This window comes from Podarcis pityusensis, assembly GCF_964106645.2.
Source record: "Podarcis pityusensis genome assembly, chromosome: 1".
Lineage (NCBI taxonomy): Eukaryota > Metazoa > Chordata > Lepidosauria > Squamata > Lacertidae > Podarcis > Podarcis pityusensis.
The window spans coordinates 131,980,576-131,998,319 of NC_138028.1; the positions used below are offsets into that span (position 1 = coordinate 131,980,576).

Sequence of the window (17,744 nt, forward strand, 5' to 3'; positions counted from 1 at the left end):
GTACCTCTGGTTACATATGCTTCAGGTTACATATGCTTCAGGTTACATACGCTTCAAGTTACAGACTCCGCTAACCCAGAAATAGTGCTTCAGGTTAAGAACTTTGCTTCAGGATGAGAACAGAAATTGTGCTCTGGCGGCGTGGCGGCAGCAGGAGGCCCCATTAGCTAAAGTGGTGCTTCAGGTTAAGAACAGTTTCAGGTTAAGAATGGACCTCCGGAACAAATTAAGTACTTAACCCGAGGTACCACTGTATTTATTAATAGCATTATTTCAAGTTAAAGTGTAGCGCTTCCTCTCATTATTAGTAGTTTTGTGTTACTGAAACCAAAGGGTTGCATGGTAAGCCTGAAGTCTTTGGGCTATAGCCAATGTTAATCCTACTCAGAGAAGACCTAGTCAAATTAATGAACCTAAGTTAGTCATGCCCATTAATTAACCTCATTGGGTCTTCTCTGAGTTGGACAAGCACTGGGTACAACCCTTTGTATCACGTGTCAGATCACTTCTGAAACTTAGGAGATCTTTGACATCCACTTCAAACTTAGACCTTTGATTTTTAAATTAAGGCCACTTCTATAGCATTAACTCCTAAAATCTAACTATAATCGCTTCCAAAATAATGGGAAATACTGGATTATGGTAAATATTAAAAATAATCAATTGTGGCAATACATGTCTGAGATTCAGAAGGGCCTGGGCTTGTGCACAAAACACTCCCTTGGATGTTCTAGAGGCAGTCAATTAAAATGGCTAATTTCCTTACTAGTTTTCCCCGGAAAAAAGATAATGTTCTCAGCCATACTTGTTGTTCCATCTGCACAAGTGTTCCAGCCTGCCAGACGGAACGATCCCCCACTGTCCTCTTTGCACTGTTCTGGGTATTCTGCTGACCTCTCCCAAGCCTATTTGGGTGCTCAGGGCTTCCACTGGGGCTTCTTAGGTGAATCCCGCACAGTATATAGCAGTGGCAAACTCATGATTTGAGAGTGGATCCTTTGGCAGCCAAAACAGCACTATCTGTGCGCAGGTGAAAAGTAGTAGAAGGCTTGGGAGAACTCCATGGTTTAGAGAAGTACCAAAATATTTAAAAGATACTCTTAAGGGTTGTGGGGACTCCAAAAAAGCTGTTAGAGTGCAGGGAACAAAATGGGAGGGGTAAGAGAGAACAGAATGGAATATGCTAGAAAAAGGGCATGGCTGGGATCCAAAACAAGAGCGCTCTATCCTGCATCATTTTGTTGGAGTTTCCATTTGTCAGGTTCAAAGTCCACCTTGCATGAGGGTCTCTGGACAGCTTTAGGTTAGTTAATGGTCTGATCTAGTCTGTAGGGTGGTTGGGAGAAAATGAAAAGTCCATGTATGTAATCTTGAGCTTCAGGGAGGGCAGATTTCAAGACTGATGAATACGTGAATATCTATATGTGGAGCAGGATTAATGTGGCTTTGCTGAATTAATTATACACCAAGGTTGGCATATCTGAAAGATAAAGGCCACAGCAATCTGGAGCCGAGTGAGTGATTCAGCAAAAGGAGCTGACAGAGAAAAGAGAAAAATAGCTCTAAATATCTGTGATTCTGAGATGAAAGACTTCAGTTAATGCAATAGTTACACAGAACCGTGTGTGCAAATCTTGTTTGACATAGGCCTCTTGTCAGCTGGTTCATTGTGAAACATGCTTTGTTCCTCCTAGGGGATGGTACATATATAGAGACTCCTAAAACACACACGCTTTGGCAGAGGCCAAGATATAGATATGGGTGATTTGGAACCTTATCTTTACATCTCAACTAATTGAGAATGTCACCATACTTTGTACCCCTCAGTCCCTTCTTCTGTGGGTGTCAACACTTCAATAAACTCTCCAGTCCTTATGAATCATGCACATAGTCTTGCAGGCTGCTTACCTCTGCTTGACTGTATCTATGCATGTGTCATGACACCAACCATGAGCAACAGCATAGTCTCTGACTCAGGGGGTGGGGGGAAGAGCCAGCCAGATTAGAAGGACTGCAGAGGTGCTATAATGAAATCTCAACAACAAACCTGAACTGGAGCAAGTTGGCCAGGACTACCCTTGAACTGAGACCCCCCAGAGGCAATGCTTCTTTTCCCAGGTTTTGCCCTGGACTTGACACTCCCTAGTGCTTGCTTGTTTTTGCGGGTCATGCACCAGATGGAGTAAACCGAGAGGTGGACGAGTGTTAGGCTCAAACCAGAAGTCTCTTCCTCTTAAGGATTTTCAGTCCTCAGGAACAGGGTAGAGCACTGGATGCAGGAGTAGGAATGCTTGAGGAATTTCATTTCTGTGAATTCCAATATGAAATAATCTGATTTGCTCCTCCTGAATGAAAGTGTGGATCATAATGTAATTATGCTATTCTTTGCATTTTACACTTGTGGATCGAGGGCCCCGACCCCGCTAAGTGAAATAAATACACATGGACACATGGTATAAGGTTAATGGGCAAGAAAAGGCCACAACTTTATTGATTACAGCAGTGAAAAGGTATTGGCTTAGGCATTGGATGACTATAGGTGGTGGGTTTATTCAACAGTAGGTGGAGCCTGTTGATGCTCATCCAACTATAGGCTCACCCCCTGATGTCACCGAGGGTCGTGCCACGGCCTCCCGCCAAGCAGGCATCGGACGGAATACACGACCGCCAGATTCCTTTAACGGAATAACCCACGGTAGATAGCATAGGCGATGGCCACACCTAGCCCTTGACACAGCACAACACATGAATCCAATGCCTAACCTACCCACCAATACCACAAAAGTTGTGACGATTGCTACGCTGCAGGACGACGAGGACTGAGGGGGAGGAGAAGGAGGGGCAGGGGCTAAGGCCCCTGCCAGGGCGGAGTCCGGGCTCCCGCCCACAACCACTCCCCTCTCTTGCAGGGAGGAGAGTCTTTCTCTGAATTTTAGCGATACAGTTTTTAGCTCAAAAATAATTCAAAATAAGTTCTAAAATATGTATTTTAGGATAAAATACGTTTAGAAATGCATACATACAGACCTGTTGTTTCAGGGGCTGTGCAACACTATCTGGAACAGGCTAAGCACCACTTTCAGTATAATCAGTACCATCAATTAGTAGTACTTCCATCTTGTCTGGATTAAATCTCCATTTGTTCACCCACCAATTTCAGTACTCCCAGCCAATATAATTTACAACTTCACTGCCTCCCCAGGACTGGGTGATGAAAATGAGAGACTGAGCTGAGTATCATCAGTAAACTGATGACACCTCAGACCAAATCTCTGGGTGACTTTTCCCAGCGGTCTCAGATAATAAGAATGTGGCTAGTAATCTTCTAAATTGCACCATGCCAAAGGGACCAAGGGGTAGCAAGATTGCATTGCATCTTGTTTACACAGGTAAGATTGCTTCAAAGATAGTTTGAGAAAATATCAGGAAGCCAGGCTAAAACAGCTACATATCATTTCATGTCATTTTTATTTATTAATTATAATCAGAACATTCTTCACAGTACTGTTAGTTGCGGTTGGTTCCCATTGTGCATTATATCTTTGCCTCAAGAAAGATAAAAGGAAAGGAAAATAAAGGAATTCCAACATTGTAAGAGTGGGGGACAGGAGAAAATGAGTTATATAGTTAATAAGCTATTACTTAAGGTAGCATTGTTAGTCTTTTCAGAATTGACATAGTGTATTCTTTGAAGCAATTTTAAGGAAAATAAAGCTATTATATTCACATTAATATATTGTTGTTGTTTAATCATTTAGTCGTGTCTGACTCTTTGTGACCCCCATGGACCAGAGCTCGCCAGGCACTCCTGTCTTCTGCTGTCTCACGCAGTTTGGTCAAACTCATGTTAGCTGTGCTCTGGCTAGGGGTTATATATGCACATGGAAGCAGAGTCCCCAGCTAGATGGCAAACTGTGTATTCAAACTAGTGCTTTACATGTAGTTCCAGTCCTCTCTTAGATCCAACCGTTGGGCCTGTCTGCATGTGTGATTGCTCATCTCAATTTTAGGAGATGGGAGCAGGCTAGACCTTTCAAAAGGGCTTTGCATGTGCAGTTCCAGCTGCTGTGTAAATACATAGTTGGATTACAGTCAGTGATGATTATTTTTGGCTATAGCAGTTGGAATGCCTGTAGTGAGAGTATTAAGCACCCTGAATGTTAAGAAGGCTAATAGTCTTCATTGGGTATGCCACAACCTCAGATAAACAAAGAGGTTATCCTGCTTTGCTTACAAACTCTGTTGATTGTTTTAATAGGATTGCCGGTTCAACATAAGCAGCAAACTACTGTAGAATAATGAATTATTTAAAAAGGGATTCTGAAACAATTAAGGGCTAAAATAAGGCTTTGCCACATTAACTACATAGTTGCCTTTCCAAAAATGCTGTCAAATTCATCATGTGGGAAGGATGAACTATAAAAAATTCTTAATGGTAGGGTGGAGTATAACTGTGTATTTCATAGGAAGAGGACGTAGTGGCATGTAATTTCTTGGGGGTTCATGTTAGTTACACAGCCAGAGTATTTGAAATCATTTTGTCACCATGAAACTTGTAGAGCTGTATTTTTTAGGTACTTTTGTTTATTTATTTACATACTTACTACAAGGTTTATATGCTACTGTTTAGCTAGTAAGGCAGGGGTCCCCAACGTTGTGGGGTCTGTGGGCACAATTGCTCACCAGACAAACTGTGGCAGGTACCCCATCCCCACAACTTGCTCTTTTGGCTACAACAGAATGCTTCTTTCAAGCTTGATTTTTGTGGGGATGGGGAAAGCACCTGGATGAGATCAAGGTATGGATTCAGGACCACAGGTAATGTTCCTACCTTTGAAGCCAGTCATCCAAGTTGTCTCTGCAAGGTCCTGGAGCAACTAGCTAAGTTTTATAACAGGGCTGGGTAGATGTTGCCTGGGGGCCTGACCTTGGGTATTTCTTCTTGGCTAGTTAAAAGGCTGGTGCTTTCTTCAGCCACTGTTGGTTCCTTCAGATTAATTGGCGTTCTAGCTGTGAAGAACGCTCCTCAGAGTTCTGTTGATTCCCCAAGGTGTTTGTGGATCAGCCATGAGAGTCTGGCAGCAGGGGTATCTCTCCAGGGTTTGGGGAGAGGAGGTGGGCTCCAGTGTCCTTGGACCGACACAGGATGGACCAGGGACTGGATCTAGCTCCTTCAAAGAACTTCAGTTTGCTGAAGGACACTGCATCTGAAAAGTCCTGGTTCTAACCTTGGCTCCCCCTTAATCCTTGTTTCAGACTTTCATGCCAGGCTCGTCTTCTTCCTCTGACAACACCCCCCAACTTCTCATTGATGGCCATCAACATTAATAGTTATACTTGTCAAATATTTCAAGGAGGAGGCTATGTAGATGGCGGCCAGCTCCGTTTGTTTTTCATTTTGATGTTATATTGAGTTTTCAGCCATTTGAATTTGACTTCAGACCCACTTATGGGATGGAGGCAGGTTTGGATGCTCCGGTGAGTGATCTGTGCTGGGAACCAGGAAATGTAGAACTGTTGGTTCAGCTGGACATCTCAGTGGTTTTTGATACTATCAACGATGGCATCCTCATGGATCACTTGCCTAGCATGAGACTTTGAGGCACCATTTTACAGTGGTTCTGGTGGTATATGTTGGGGGACTTCTGTTGGATGCCTTGTTTCAGGGGTTCCTCCTCAGGTACCAGCTCAGAGGGCCCTTCAAGGGGATCCCCAGCATTGAACTTAGCGGACCTAGCATACTCTAATCCTGCCCTTAGGCTACAATCCTAGCTCATTGAAACAAGTTGTGCATATTTCTGAGTATACATTTTATTTTATTTTATTTATTAAATTTATACACCCCCCTATACACAACAATCTCAGGGCAGTTCACACACACACACAAATTAAAAAACAATGTTATAATATTTAATGCATGTTACACATGCCAGAAGTTTACAATTTTCATACAAAAACACATCAAGCAGAGGAAGAATATAGTGCAAAGTGTCCATGGTTAGGATTCCACAGCCTGTGCATGAGCTGGTGAGCTATGAATAATTTGGCAAACTAACAGAATAACTTTTGTGTGTTTCTCGCCTTCTCCCACTTCCCTCCTTGTCTTCAGGCTGTGCATCTGGCTCAGGCAAGTTTCCAGATTGAAGCCTTTGGATCTGAATTTATTCTTGACCTCTCCCTGAATAAGTAAGTGCATGTTTGTGGCCATTTTTTTCTACCTTTTTTATTACTAGCCTTGAGCTGTTTTAGTTTTATGAAACGAGGAGGCTCTGCAGTAATTTCCTGAAATACTGTTTGATCATTGAAACCCTTTAAAAGAGGCAAAACCTGTGGAGGATATGTCTGTCGAAGGCTCCTAACCATGATGGCTCAGCTCTAGCTGTGTTCGGGTTCTCCTTGTGAGGTTCCCACAGGCATCTCCTTAGCCACTGTTGAAAGTAGAATGCTGGACTAGATGGGCCATGGGCCTGATCCAGAAGGTTCTTCTTAGGTTCTTATGCTTACCTGTGCTAGGCTGCAAAGAAGTACATGTATTGTTGTTATTATTATATACCGTATTTTTTGCTCTATAAGACTCGCTTTTTCCCTCCTGAAAAGTAAGGGGAAATGTGTGTGCGTCTTATGGAGCGAATGCAGGCTGCGCAGCTATCCCAGAAGCCAGAACAGCAAGAGGGATTGCTGCTTTCGCTGCGCAGCGATCCCTCTTGCTGTTCTGGCTTCTGAGATTCAGAATATTTTTTTTCTTGTTTTCCTCCTCCAAAAACTAGGTGCGTCTTGTGGTCTGGTGCGTCTTATAGAGCGAAAAATACGGTATTTATTTTTCCCTGACAAGGACTCAAGGCGGCTTACAGATAAAATAAGAACAGCAAAAAACATAGAAAAGAACTAATACAAATCATTAAGAAACAATTAAACATTAAAAGAATTAAAACTAGGTAGACAATCAGAACAAAAACAGCATGCCACCAGCCCCCTTGTTAAAAGCAGTCAGTTCCCCAAAGCCTGTTGGAACAAGGCAGGAGGACAAGAAGTGGGGAGCCAGTCTAAGGGGAGGGAGTTCCAAAGTTGGGGAGCAGCCACCGAGGAGGCCTTCTTCTGCATCCCTACCAAGTGTCCCTGTGAGGGTGGTGGGACTGAGAGAAGGGCCTCCCTCCAAAGATCTCAGAACCCATATGAGGGAATATGGTCTTTCACGTGGTTGGACCCAAGCTGTGTAGGGCATTATAGGTCATAACCGGCCCTTGGAATTGTGCTCGGAAACAGACTGATAGCCAGTGAAGCTGTTATAACAAGGGAGTCATATGCTTCCTATAACCATCCCTGGTCAACAATTTGGCTGCAGCCCTTTCAGAGAGTTGAAGTTTCTGAGCAGTTCCATGTAGAGTGTGCTATAGTAATCCAAATGGGATGTAACTATGGGTTGTATCTGCAAACCCAGACCCAAGCCTGGCCATAGCATTCTGAACTTCAGATGATTGTAACTTTTGGTAGTGACCATAACAAGGTAAGATCTGTGAAATGTTATGAGTCGGTTTAGAAGTGGGAAGGCTTCTGTCCCTCCACACTCCTGCCCTTTTTCTGCCCTTGAACTCTCTCATGCTTCACTTACCTCTTGCCCATCACTCCTCCTCAGTATTGATTCAAAACCGGGTCTGAAAGCAGAATGAAGTGGGTCTAGATAATCTGCTTATTCGAAGCATATCTGCAGCTGGTTGACTGACACTCTTTCAATCACCTCGGCCATTAAGAGAATATTAGGAGACTGAACAGTAGTTTTCTTAAATTGCTGGATCATGCAGGAGGACATCCTCTTTCAAGGCCGTGGGTATAACTCCCTCCCATAGTGAGCCATTAACTGCTCCATCCAGTAAATCCCTTCCTGCTAGGTTTAATTAGTCATGATGGACAGGATTAAAGGCGATTTATGAAAATAAATAAAACTGGAGAAAAAGTAAAAGGAAATTAAATAATTTAAGTGCAGAGTGTGGCCCCCCAAAAAGCATGGTCAGCTTCTATGGTCCTTGCTTGACTATTTCAGCCATTTTAAGCGAGAATGCATCAGCACAAATATTTGTCAGCTGTGCAGAAGCACCGTTCTCTTACTGAAGTTCAGTTAAGATCTGTTTTTGATTATTTTGTTAGTAGCGTGACTACTTTTGGAGCGAGAAAAGAATGTTTATGAAACTTACTGGATTTGCAACCAGTTAAATTATTTTAAAATGTGGACTCGCATATCAGCACATCTTTCACATCCTGATAAATTTGTCTCGGGAATTGCATTTTAGATGAACTAGAAGTTATTTAGGTTCTAACACCTAACTTCTCTGTTCCATCATGGTCAATGAAATGACATTCAGAGTCATGCTTAGCGTTATCTACTGTCACCATAAAAAATGTGTGCATTAGAAAGGTGCAAAGCAGGTAAAAAACAGGAGTTTTGCTGGATAAGAATTGCTTTACTCTAGAGATGGGAAAAGTCAGCAAATAAGCCTGATAGGAAGAAATCAGAGGTAAGAAGGGCTTTTTAAGGTTCTTTTAAAGGAAATTGTGGAGGAAATTTAATGCACAAATGCACACTTTTTAAATTGTTACAGGTCATTGTACAGTATTTATTTTCAAAAATTAGATAGGGCAATAATCTATCACACTAGCAGAATGGCGTTATGACCTGTTGAGGGTAGTTGGAGAGACACTATTTATACTGCAGGGAACACTCAGTGTTCATTTGCAGTGTTTCTTTGCACAGGTGAATTGTCCCCTCTTCCTTTAAGGATTCTTATCAGTTTTTTCAAGGGTAGGAAAGCTTTGCAACAGTGCCCTTTAGCTGCACTGCTGTGAAAAATGTTTGTTATTTATTTGAAGCAATTTTATCCTATTGAGAAAAGGTTCTCAGAGCAGCTTGCAAGGACCTGAAGAAAGTCGCATATAAAGTATGCATTTCAAGCAACATAATTGACACGAAGCTGATATATTACCTTAATGATTTTAAAAGAAAACATGACAAGGGAGGTAGAATGCACATTCAACGCAGCAAAATTAACAAAAAAATTCTTAAACATTGCAAATGAAAACATTACTAAAGGAAGTCAAATATAAAATGTACATTTAAAGCAGCGTAGTTAGCAAGAGAATAAAATAAAACATCACAAGCATAGAACTTATATGCTGCTGTTGCTGCCAATCCTGCCATTGGTGGTTTATGGTGAGTGGTGGCTGTGGAAGCTCAGGCTCAATGACCTGGGTCTGTACTAAGGACTTATCCACACTTAGCTTTCCTCCATGCTTTTTTGGCAAGGTATGCGCTTTAAAGCTCTGTGAGCACCCTTTTTTCGCCCCAGAGCTTTCCCTGCGTAAACCTGCTCTTTAAAGCCGAATTGGAACAAACGGCAATCCGCAGAAAACTCAACTTGCTGTTTGTTGTACTTCAGCTTTAAAGAGCGGATTATCGCAGGGTAAGGTCTGAGGTGGAAAAGAACACTTGGACACAGAGCTTTAAAGCGCAGACCTGTGCCTGGAAAGCACAGGGCAAAAGTTAAGTGTGGATAAGCCCCAAGAGACAGCCAAGATCAGGGGTCAGCAAACTTTTTCAGCAGGGGGCCGGTCCACTGTGCCTCAGACCTTGTGGGGGGGGTGGACTATTTTTTGGGGGAGAAATGAACAAATTCCTATGCCCCACAAATAACCCAGAGATGTCGGATTTAGAAGGTGATTGGGCCAGATCCGGCCCCCGGGCCTTAGTTTGCCTACCCATGGCCAAGATGGTCTCTTCAGCAGCCTCAACTTTTGTAGCTGGAGCCAGTCAGGTCCCTGCCTTTCAAGCTAGCTGGGAAAAGGCCTGCAAGGCAGGGAGCAGGTCTTCCAGGACTCACAGCCAAGATTTTTCACCACCTCTGAGTTGACCCCCTTAGTATTCTGTGCGTGTGGGTACAAGCCTTTTTCTTCCAACCTGTGATCTAGTGACTGATCCTCATGTTCTGTTAGAGATACTGATAAAACAATGTTTTCGCAAGTCAATACGTTTTTTTAGCTTGCGTTTCCCCACAGCCTTGGTAGTATCCACCATCCTCTTTAACAGTTCTGCCATTTCTTTTATTTTCTGGGCTGATATCTGTCCCCATCTTGGTAGCCTTCTGCCTCTTGGTTGAGAATTTCCTTTCCAGCAGGCTTTTGCCTCCCAGGGTTCGCTGATGCATTTAACTTCTTTAACTCTTCTCTTTCCTAATTTGGTGTATTGGTTTCATTGTTATACTATAATGTTGCTTTTGATATGTTGTCCTGAGCATTCAAAAACATAAAAAGCAGCATGTGAATGCTTTGTTCTTATTTTATTGTTTGTATTGTATTATTTGTATGTTTTAAACAAGTTTTAATTCTATTAATGTTTACTTTTAAAAATGATTGTTTTTTCTTTGTTTTTAGGGTTTCTTGTTTTATCTGTAAAACAAGGGGTCCTGTCAGGGAAAAAGCAGGGGTATAAATAAATATATAATAATAATATAATTTTAATAATAATATTTGTTTACACACGTGTTTCTTAAGATAAAGTTGTTCAGTTGGGTGTAAGTAATGCTAAAATAACACCATAGTTGAATACATCTAATCTTAATTTTCATAGAAAAAAAGTACAAGTGAACATGGTAGATTAACTGTGATAATCAATAATTAAGGCAAATATTCTTTATTACTTGCAGGATGAATTATGTTAAAATATTGAATGGATAGATAACCATACTGAGCACATTCAGGTTTTCTAGCAGTATTGTTTAAAGAACTATATATATTTTCTCTCATTTCTGTGTAGTGATTTATTATCCTCTGATTATGTGGAGATTCATTATGAAGAAGGAAAACCACAATATTCAAAGGTAATGTAGAAATATTTTATCCTGGCCAAAGAGTGAACATTTACCAGCATATCCTCTACATGTTCCCCCCCTCCCTTTTCCTTGCACATTTCAAACTCTAGGCAGTTTTTGAAGTTCATTTCCTGTAGTGACATCTGTAACAGGATCATTTCTGTTAGCAAGCTTACAGATACCACACCACCAAAAAGCACCCCACATTGTCTGGAAGCATACCGCAATAGTTAGGAAAGGACCTCCACATCGGCGATCTTGCGTCAATTTGACACTCCTAAAATGGTTGCCGCCTATAATATAATAATTACAGATTGTGTACACTTGGCAGTTAGGAACCACTTAACCAACGTAATTATTTTTGTTTTAGAGGAGCTATATTTAATCATATTTCCCTGTCTGCCTTTAAATTGATAGATGTGTATTGAGTGAAACTTCCTATGCCAAGCGTTAACAAAATTACTGTAACCACATGATGTATATTCATTGCTGAAACCATAGATCATGCATTTTATGGTTTATGGAACTTACAGCATTAAGTAGGGCATATCTTAAACGTATCATAAATGTTTGCAGATTTCTACTAATTCTCACCTGTTCAAGTTCTGTGCAAAAGTGTAGAAGTTGGTATTCTAACTTTACCCATTTCTGTACTGTTAAGTTTGAAAAAAAGTATTTAAAGTATAGCATGTCAGTTAGGATTAGTGGAACGTAAAACTACGTTGCCTACCTCATTGCAGTGCTCTCAGTCTGGCTGCTTTCATGGAACCATGCCTCCTTAGGTCATAATTACTGTATTTTTTGCTCTATAAGACTTACTTTTTCCCTCCTAAAAAGTAAGGGGAAATGTGTGTGCGTCTTATGGAGCGAATGCAGGCTGCGCAGCTATCCCAGAAGCCAGAACAGCAAGAGGGATCGCTGCTTTCGCTGCGCAGCGATCCCTCTTGCTGTTCTGGCTTCTGAGATTCAGAATATTTTTTTCCTTGTTTTCCTCCTCCAAAAACTAGGTGCGTCTTATGGTTTGGTGTGTCTTATGGAGCGAAAAATACGGTATCCTGCCTTTACTTACAGAGATCGGCATTACCATTATCCTTTGCAGGTGATGGTGCTTCAAAACTTTTCATAAGGATTTGAGAGACTTGAGACTGTGGGCCTGTTTAGATGTTATCTCTCCCCTTGCTTCTTTATATGTGAGATCAGAGGGAAACTTTGGGCTTGTGTGCTTACTCCCTTTGCTTCAGTCACCATGCATGCATAGACGATGTCGAAACCTGGAAATCCTATGGGGTTTTTTTAAGAGTATGCCTCTAATGTTCAAAAGGGAATCAGTGTTGAAATAATTGTTGGATCTCACAGTTGGATGTTAACTTTTATGTGTGGTGAGGAAGTTTTGGTAATCCTGGGACCGTTCCACATTTCTCTGCATGTAGATGTTGTGCCGCCCTCAGTTCCATGTTTCTCTGTTGCACTGTGGGAGGTCATGGTGTATGTACTGCTACCTCATATGCACAGCTGCAATAAGACTGAAAAATTGGGAACCTAGCAACTTCATTGGCTTTCAAATGAATTTACAAAATACAGTTATTGTGTTGTTTTTGTTAAAAAACCATCTTCCTAGCCCTTACTCAATGCTAAAGGGACTATTTGCATTATCAGCAGCTCCGGAGTTGCTGAGTCATGAGTCTTGCACAGAACCTTTGAGTCAGCAATTGCACCATCTTTGCATGCTGCAGTAACTTGATCTAGATTTCCTTGAGGATATTTACAGACTCAGTTGATTTCGAAACACTGAGAAGAACCTTGAAATCGTGTGTTCCATAGCAGGTATCATTACATTCCCCAAATGCAGAACTGATTTATTACCCTGAAGGTCAAAGATAGCCCTTTAATATTTAATTTAAGGATAGATTTTAATTAATTTTTTAATTTAAATTTAAATTGCCCATATGTGGAGACTTGAAACTGAGATGAAATAATTTAGAAATAATTGCTGCAAGACCAACATATAATTGCTTCTTTGTGACCTTTGCAATAAGCCTTTTGAAATGCGCAAACCATAGCATACAATTTTACTGAAAGCACTGGCTGACTGCAGAGGCATTTGGGCCTTCTGTTATTATCTTAACAGTTTTGTGCCAGAGTAGAGTTAGTAGTATGCTCTTCCTGTGTTCCTTAGTGACCAGAGAGAATAAGTACATCATTGCAGATCTGGCTAATTTGCTTTGTCATTTACTTTCTTGATCAGCTAGTAATCATTATTTTGTTCGTCTTCTCACAGGGCAGTGTTTTCCAGAGATCTTTATTTTATGCATTGATCTTAGAAAACAAAGTGAAGATAGCAACTCTGGTTTCAGATAGAAATACAGTGGTACCTCGGGTTACATACGCTTCAGGTTACATATGCTTCAGGTTACAGACTCCGCTAACCCAGAAATAGTGCTTCAGGTTAAGAACTTTGCTTCAGGATAAGAACAGAAATCGTGCTCCGGCGGCATGGCAGCAGCAGGAGGCCCCATTAGCTAAAGTGGTGCTTCAGGTTAAGAACAGTTTCAGGTTAAGAACGGACCTCTTGAACGAATTAAGTACTTAACCCGAGGTACCACTGTATAATAGATTCAGATTATACGTCATATTACTTAAATCCAGTGCTTTTTTTCTAAAAAACCCCAACGTTTATGGGTACTCTCATTTTGACTTGAGGAAATCACCATTTTATAGTTCAAATCGGGAAAAATAAATACAGTAAATGGACAATACTACGAAGATTCACAAAATGTATAGAGTTACAGATAGGTAGCCGTGTTGGTCTGCCATAGTCAAAATAAAAAAAATTCTTCCAGTAGCACCTTTAAGACCAACTAAGTTAGTTCTTGGTATGAGCTTTCGTGTGCAAGCACACTTCTTCAGATACACTGAAACAGAAGTTGCCAGATCCTTCTATATAGTGAGAAGGTGGGGAGGGGTATTACTCAGAAGGGTGGTGGGAATGGGAGATTGGCAGATAGCTGAGATGAGCCTGCTGACGACTCTTAACGACTGTAATAGGTCTTACAGGAAAAGGCAAGGGGTGAGAAGGTGAGAAATGGCTTAGTCATGTATAATGGGATAAGAATCCAATGTCTTTGTTCAAACCAGGTCTCTCCATGGTTTTAAGTTTGGTAATGAGTTGCAATTCAGCAGCTTCTCTTTCCAGTCTATTTCTGAAATTCCTTTGTAGTAAAACAGCTACTTTGAGATCTTGTATAGAATGTCCTGGGAGATTGAAGTGTTCTCCTACTGGTTTCTCTGTTTTGTGATTCTTGATGTCAGATTTATGTCCATTTATTCTTTGGCGTAAGGTTTGGCCTGTTTGTCCAATATAGAGAGCTGAAGGACACTGTTGGCATTTGATGCCATACACAATGTTAGATGATGAGCAATTGAATAGTCCCGAGATGGTATGTGTGATGTTGTTGGGGCCAGTAATGGTGTTGTCCGGGTGTATGTGGCAGCAAAGTTGGCATCTGGGTTTATTGCAGGCTCTGGTGCCAGTGTCCGTGTTAAGTCTGGTTGTAGTATTATTGTGGGTTAGGAGTTGTTTAAGATTGGGTGGCTGTCTGTAGGCAATGAAAGGTCTTCCTCCCAGAGCTTGAGAAAGAGAACTGTCATTGTCCAGGAGAGGTTGTAGATCTCTGATGATGCGTTGTACTGTTTTAACTTGGGAGCTGTATGTGATGACTAGAGGTGTTCTGTTATTTTCTTTCTTGGGTCTGTCTTGCAGCAAGTTCTCTCTGGGTATAAGTCTGGCTCTGTTGATCTGTTGTCTAACTTCATCTGCTGGGTATTTTAGTTCTGAAAAGGTTTGCTGTAGATCTCTTAGGTGTATAGAGGTATGCGTCCCCCCAGAAAAAAAGCACTCCTTAAACCACAGACTCCTAGATTATCAGTCAACTGACTGTATTTTTAACTTCTCTGTAAATATTGTGCTCTCCTTTTAAAAGAACAATAGATTATTATAATAAAAACATGTTAGTAGGTATTTTGGCTCTTAAAACATCATAAATGAAGCAGATACGTCTATAGTTCATTAGAATATAGGACTGATGATTCCTCAAGAACTTTCCTTCGCAACATTAGTTAAAGGTTTGAATTCTTAAAAATTCTAATCCTACTCACTGAGCGGAAAGTTTAGCTGAATCTTAGCTGAATCTGTTTAGAACTGCAGCTTTAATTCAGTGTAGCTTTTTGTTTGTTTGTTTTATTTAGGAGAAATACGTGCTTCTTGTACTTTCCTTAAAAAATGCTGGAACTCAAGGAGACTTGCTTTTTGCCCTGAATAGCCTTTATGCATACACCCAAGCGATCACTTACCTTATACAGTCCAGGTGAACGCTAACCCTTTTATAAACAAATTGCAAAAACCTTAAATGAAGCTGTCCATTTTATTCCTCAGGGAGGAGAACACTGTTACTATCACGGGAACATCAGAGGTGTCGAGAACTCCAAAGCTGCGCTTTCAACATGCAATGGACTCCAGTAAGTACTGGTATTATCACAGAACCATAGAACTTTAGAGGTGGAAGGCACCCCAAGTCGAACCCTCTGCAATTCAGGAATCTTGCTAGTTTATGTAGTTGCAGGGACGTCTTTACCATTGGGCGTAGTGGTGCTGCGAGCCAGGGCACCATGCAGTGGAGGGCACCAGGCGGAGAGTCTGGGGAGGGGAGAGTGGGGAGATAAGCGAGGTGGAGCAGGGGCTTGGTGCCTGCGTGCCTCCAGCGCCCATCGGAGGTGGGAAGGCTCTGGATGCTTTCCCGCAGTCCAGATGTGCTGGTCCCGAGGGTTAACCGTGAGGCGAGGTCCGAGTCCAGTCCGAGGTTGAGGGTGCAGTATGGAGGCAGTCCGTCAAAGCTGATGCCGGGTCCAAGGCAGGGAGTCGGGTGAGGTCAGGAGCTCCGGCAGAAAAGCAGGACAGGGTGCAGGCAGGAACAGGCTACCAACAATGTTGCTCCCACAACTTGGGACTGGGGCTGGCTGGCTTTTATCTGCCCCGAGGCATAGGGTGGCCACAGGTGACTTGCCTCTCCTGGCCTGGAGGTGAGCACTCCTCCTGCGGGAACTTAGTTCCCTCCGCCTCTCTGCCCTGAGCCTCTGCAGCTCAGGAGAGGCTGGAGGGTTACCGGACCCAGAGGCAACCTCACTTTCCCCTGACGGGGCTGAGAGTGGAGCACCTGCAGGCAATGGGTCCTCCATCACCTCAGGAGCCAGAGCAGACTCAGTTGGTGCCTGCACCTGAGGATCCAGCACAGGTGAGGACCCTTCAGGCTAATGCCCCAGCCCCGGCTCAGCTGGTTTTGGAGGCGGGGAATCCTGTGCAGGCTGGGATTCCTCAGGTTCAGCCTCCAAGTCTGAATCCCAGGCCATCACACCGGAGCTCTCTCCGCTGGCTCTGCGACACACCACCTCCTCGGTTGCATCCCAAGCTCTGTTCATAATAAACGTGACTCTATCACCGCTTCTCCCTGTCCACTCCAAAAGATCCCCGCGCTCAAGGCTACACGCTGCAACTGCTGCCCCCAGCGCCCCTCCCTCCTTCCCCGGCTTCTCCACCCCATGCACAGAGCCTGCCTCCTCCCGCTGCCCCCACCACCTCTGCACTCCTTCACACGAACCGCATTTCCTTCCCCTGTCCATCCCCTCCCACGCTTTCTCCTCCCCCCCTTCCTCCCCAAGCAAGGACGGCGAGATTGCAACTGAGTGAGCGTGCTTCTCCGCTGCATCGACACGGACGGCCCAGTTCACTTCGCCTGTCTCTGCCCAGACGAGAACCCCGCCTGCCTCCCGTGCCACCCCCATCATGCCCGGCTGCCCAGCCCCACACCATGATCCCACCGTGGGAGCCGATGCCCAGCCACGCGTGAGCAGCACGGGGCAACAGCGTGAGGGCGGGAGCAGCCTTTCCTAAAAAAACTTTAGCCCCCCCCAAAAAAGGTCAGCAACTCGGGGGGAGGGGGGTCGCCGGAGGGATCTTTGCACCACGGCGCCGGATATGCTTAAGATGGCCCTGTATAGTTGCAACATAGTTACAGGATGGGATGGTGGGGAGGTGGGGAAGTCTCCCTCTCCTGATGAGCCCCTCTGATGCTTCTGCGGCCACCTCACAGTCAGTGAATGTTTTAAGGAATTGTGGAGGAAGGTGAGAGGCTCGCAGAGAAGGTGCGCAGGGTGGGTGGCCAGGAAGGGGTTATTTGGGAAGCCTCAGATTTATTTCCAGTTCAGTCAAAGGTGAGCAGCTGATGTGAATGCCTGGATGAACTACAGGGATCTTCCTAGATACATATATTTTTAACTATGTTTCTGATTCTGTGGTTCTGCAGAGCTGAGTGTTATTTTAATTTCAGGAAGGTAGCCGTGTTGGTCTGACACAGACGAAATAAAAAATTAAAAAATAGTCGGGTAGCACCTTAGAGACCAGCTAGGTTTGTTCTGGGTGTAAGCTTTCGTGTGCATGCACACTTCTTCAGATACACTGAAACAGAAGTCACCAGACCCTTATATATAGTGGTAGGGTGGGGTGGGGTTTTTCTCAGGAAGGTAGTAGGAGATGGGTGATTGACCGAATGGGTATAGTAAACCTGTTGACGACTGTTAATGACTGCAATTAGTCCTACAGGAAAAAGCAAGGGTAGTATGCAGATGACCAGAAACAGCTTTAGCATGTGTAATGAGACAAGAATCCAATATTCAGACCAGGTCTTTCCATAGTTTTCAGTATATAAACCCTCCCACTACAGTCATACCTCGGGTTGAAGTAGCTTTAGGTTAAGCATTTTTGGGTTGCGCTCCGCGGCGACCCGGAAGTAACAGAGCGCATTACTTCCGGGTTTCGCCGCTCGCGCATGCGCAGAC

At 43.2% G+C, this 17,744-nt stretch overlaps 1 protein-coding gene across 8 annotated transcripts in view; it reads left to right on the forward strand.

Annotated features, from left to right (window-relative positions):
- ADAM23 (ADAM metallopeptidase domain 23) overlaps positions 1 to 17,744 on the forward strand; it is a gene marked incomplete at its 3' end in the record, with an annotated part of 76,020 nt that overhangs the window by 2,991 nt on the left and 55,285 nt on the right. For all 8 annotated transcript variants that reach the window (XM_081016590.1, XM_081016592.1, XM_081016588.1 and 5 more), the window contains exons 3-5: positions 6,110 to 6,186; positions 10,802 to 10,865; positions 15,289 to 15,371. In XM_081016590.1, the coding sequence (XP_080872716.1) occupies positions 6,110 to 6,186; positions 10,802 to 10,865; positions 15,289 to 15,371 (224 nt within the window). The remainder of the gene's footprint in view (positions 1 to 6,109; positions 6,187 to 10,801; positions 10,866 to 15,288; positions 15,372 to 17,744) is intronic.